Raw genomic sequence first — 2245 nt, 5'->3', positions numbered from 1 at the left:
ACCGGTGCCACCTACTATTACTCGGTCAACTTTTGATCGCAAAGTTCTGCCACACCCGTTGCGCATTGTCGGCGTGAGAGGTGGCCATATTTTTAATCTGAAAAATAAATTGTTCTCTGCCCGCGTGATGCACAGAGCGGTCTCCCAGGCGGAGGACTTGTTTGAAGGAATGATAAAGTAAAAAGGTGTGATGAGTGTTAAACAAATGGTTTTATTATTCAGTACGATGTGCTTCTAGATTTTATTTTCAATTCTTTTAATAAGTTTGCTTCGAGGAAGATTTTCTTCCTTCATTGGTTCTGAAAATGGATGATAGATAAACGATGTCCACGATGGAATGTTTTAACGAATGCAGTTTCAAATTATTAAACCCTTTTAAAATTTAGTTTAATGTTTAACACCAGAACGTCTTAAGTTAGATCCCGCATCAAACACGAATATCGTATTTTCAAACAAACTTATTTTAATCCTTTTCATCCTTGAAACACAATAAACATCCACACTCGACTAAACACTATTCAACATACAAGGCCAAAAACGTGTGATTTCAAAGATAAAACAAATTTTAGGAACTGATCCAAATTTTATCCACCAATTCCACCACTGTGTGCCTAGCAGTTCTGCCAGTAGGTCAACCGTCACATGCCATCATGGTGGCGCCGCCTTCGTCATGCCAACACCGGCCAATGCGCGCTTTTATTATTTATGCATTTCATATGATGCACTACCGGCCCTCGGCCGCCTACTGAGAAGCAACAGAAACGGGAACGCGATGAGAGCAGACAGGAGATGAGAGAATTAGTAAGTCAGATAATGAAGCGCCCGAAGTTGGACCATCGAGAGGCGGCCATTTTTCACAAGCACAAGCCGCGAACGGCGCGACGACAATCGCTCGATGGTTTATTTATTATGTCTAGAACTTTTTCACTTAACAACTCTGCAACAACTCTCCAACAGACACACAGATTCACAGGCACACACAGAGGCACAAGAACACACTAGCTGTCAGTGTTGGCCGCGTTCGCTCGTGCGCCAATCACTTCCGGCATGATCCGGTCCGTAGCGGATGGCTGGTCTGCTACTCCTGGTTGTTGTTGGTTGACGCCATTGCTCCTGCTGATGCTGCTGGTTCCGGGAAGTTGTTTCCGATATCCTTTTCCGCATTGTCGGGCGTGTTGACGGTTTGACGTAAGGGTTGAGTGTTTGGTTGGATGATGTGAGGAGCTGATAGCGACGCGAGATCGCTTCAAACCTTTCGATGGCCTCACCATCGACCGGATCATCAGCGTCCTCTTCCGCCTCCTCAACACTCTCGTCCGAGCTACGGTCCTGCTCCGTCACGGCTACTACAATGTCCTTCCGGCGCGTCGCACCAGCCGTCATGACCATCACCGTCGGATTCATCGTGGTCATATGCTCCTTCAGGCAACTCTGCAGCATATTGAGAAAGTAGAGGAAGGCGAGCAGCGTCAGCGCGGACAGGGCCGCACCCTTCCCGCGATGCGATTTACCAATCGACGAATGGCCACCACTCGAGTACGACGCCAGCAGGTGCACGGGAGGATGCGAATGGATGATGGGTGGCTGAGAGTGGATGGGCGGTGGTGGTGGATGATAATCGTAACCCCCGTGGCCACTGCTGCTGCTGCTGCTGCTGCTGATGCCACCGTATCCTCCGTATCCCTCACCCGAACTAAACCTCATCCCGTAGCCTTGCGAACTGTCCGCAGCGCCCACCAGCGGATGGTGCACCGGATGATGATAGAAGGCACCACCACCACCGCCGCCGCCAGAGGGTCCACCACCGCCACCATCCAGTGCCGTGTAGCCGGGTCCTAGCGGTACCGAGGGTCCCGATGGTCCACCGTACATTCCAGCCGGATTCCAGCGGCCGGACAGGTGAGTCCGGTCGAGGGCACGCACAGCATCACGAGGACCCGCACCGGAACCCAGGTACGAGACGACGCCACGAACTGAATTCACCACCATGATGGTCGCGAAGCAACTGTTGCACCGGCTGCTACGATGCACCGCTTCCAGCCAGCCAGCCAGCCAGCCAGCGATAATTGTTGCCGATGACAGCGACAGCGCGGGGGGCCAAAATGGGCGAAAGCGCCACCGTGCCTTTCCTGACACCGAAAGCCACGCTAGCGTACGATGTGACAGTGGTGTGGCGGCCACCAGGTGCGACGGATCGGACGGATGGGCGACGAATGAAAACACATGTTTGATCTGCACCGTTTAA

General features: G+C 51.8%; 1 protein-coding gene across 1 annotated transcript; it reads right to left on the bottom strand.

Annotated features, from left to right (window-relative positions):
• Positions 1 to 1005: 1005 nt before the first annotated feature.
• LOC126570336 (uncharacterized) lies at positions 1006 to 1989 on the bottom strand. The gene has a single exon (XM_050228031.1). It carries the CDS (start codon positions 1987 to 1989, stop codon positions 1006 to 1008), a length of 984 nt encoding a protein of 327 aa, XP_050083988.1.
• Between the last annotated feature and the right edge of the window lie 256 nt (positions 1990 to 2245).

The sequence above is a fragment of the Anopheles aquasalis genome, chromosome 2 (genome assembly GCF_943734665.1).
Source record: "Anopheles aquasalis chromosome 2, idAnoAquaMG_Q_19, whole genome shotgun sequence".
Lineage (NCBI taxonomy): Eukaryota > Metazoa > Arthropoda > Insecta > Diptera > Culicidae > Anopheles > Anopheles aquasalis.
Note: the sequence above shows the minus strand (reverse complement) of the source record. Positions and strands in the feature narration are given on the sequence as shown.

Bases quoted from the DNA above. Each gene is read 5' to 3' on its own strand.
- LOC126570336 (XM_050228031.1), bottom strand. From the start codon at position 1,989: ATGGTGGTGAATTCAGTTCGTGGCGTCGTCTCGTACCTGGGTTCCGGT.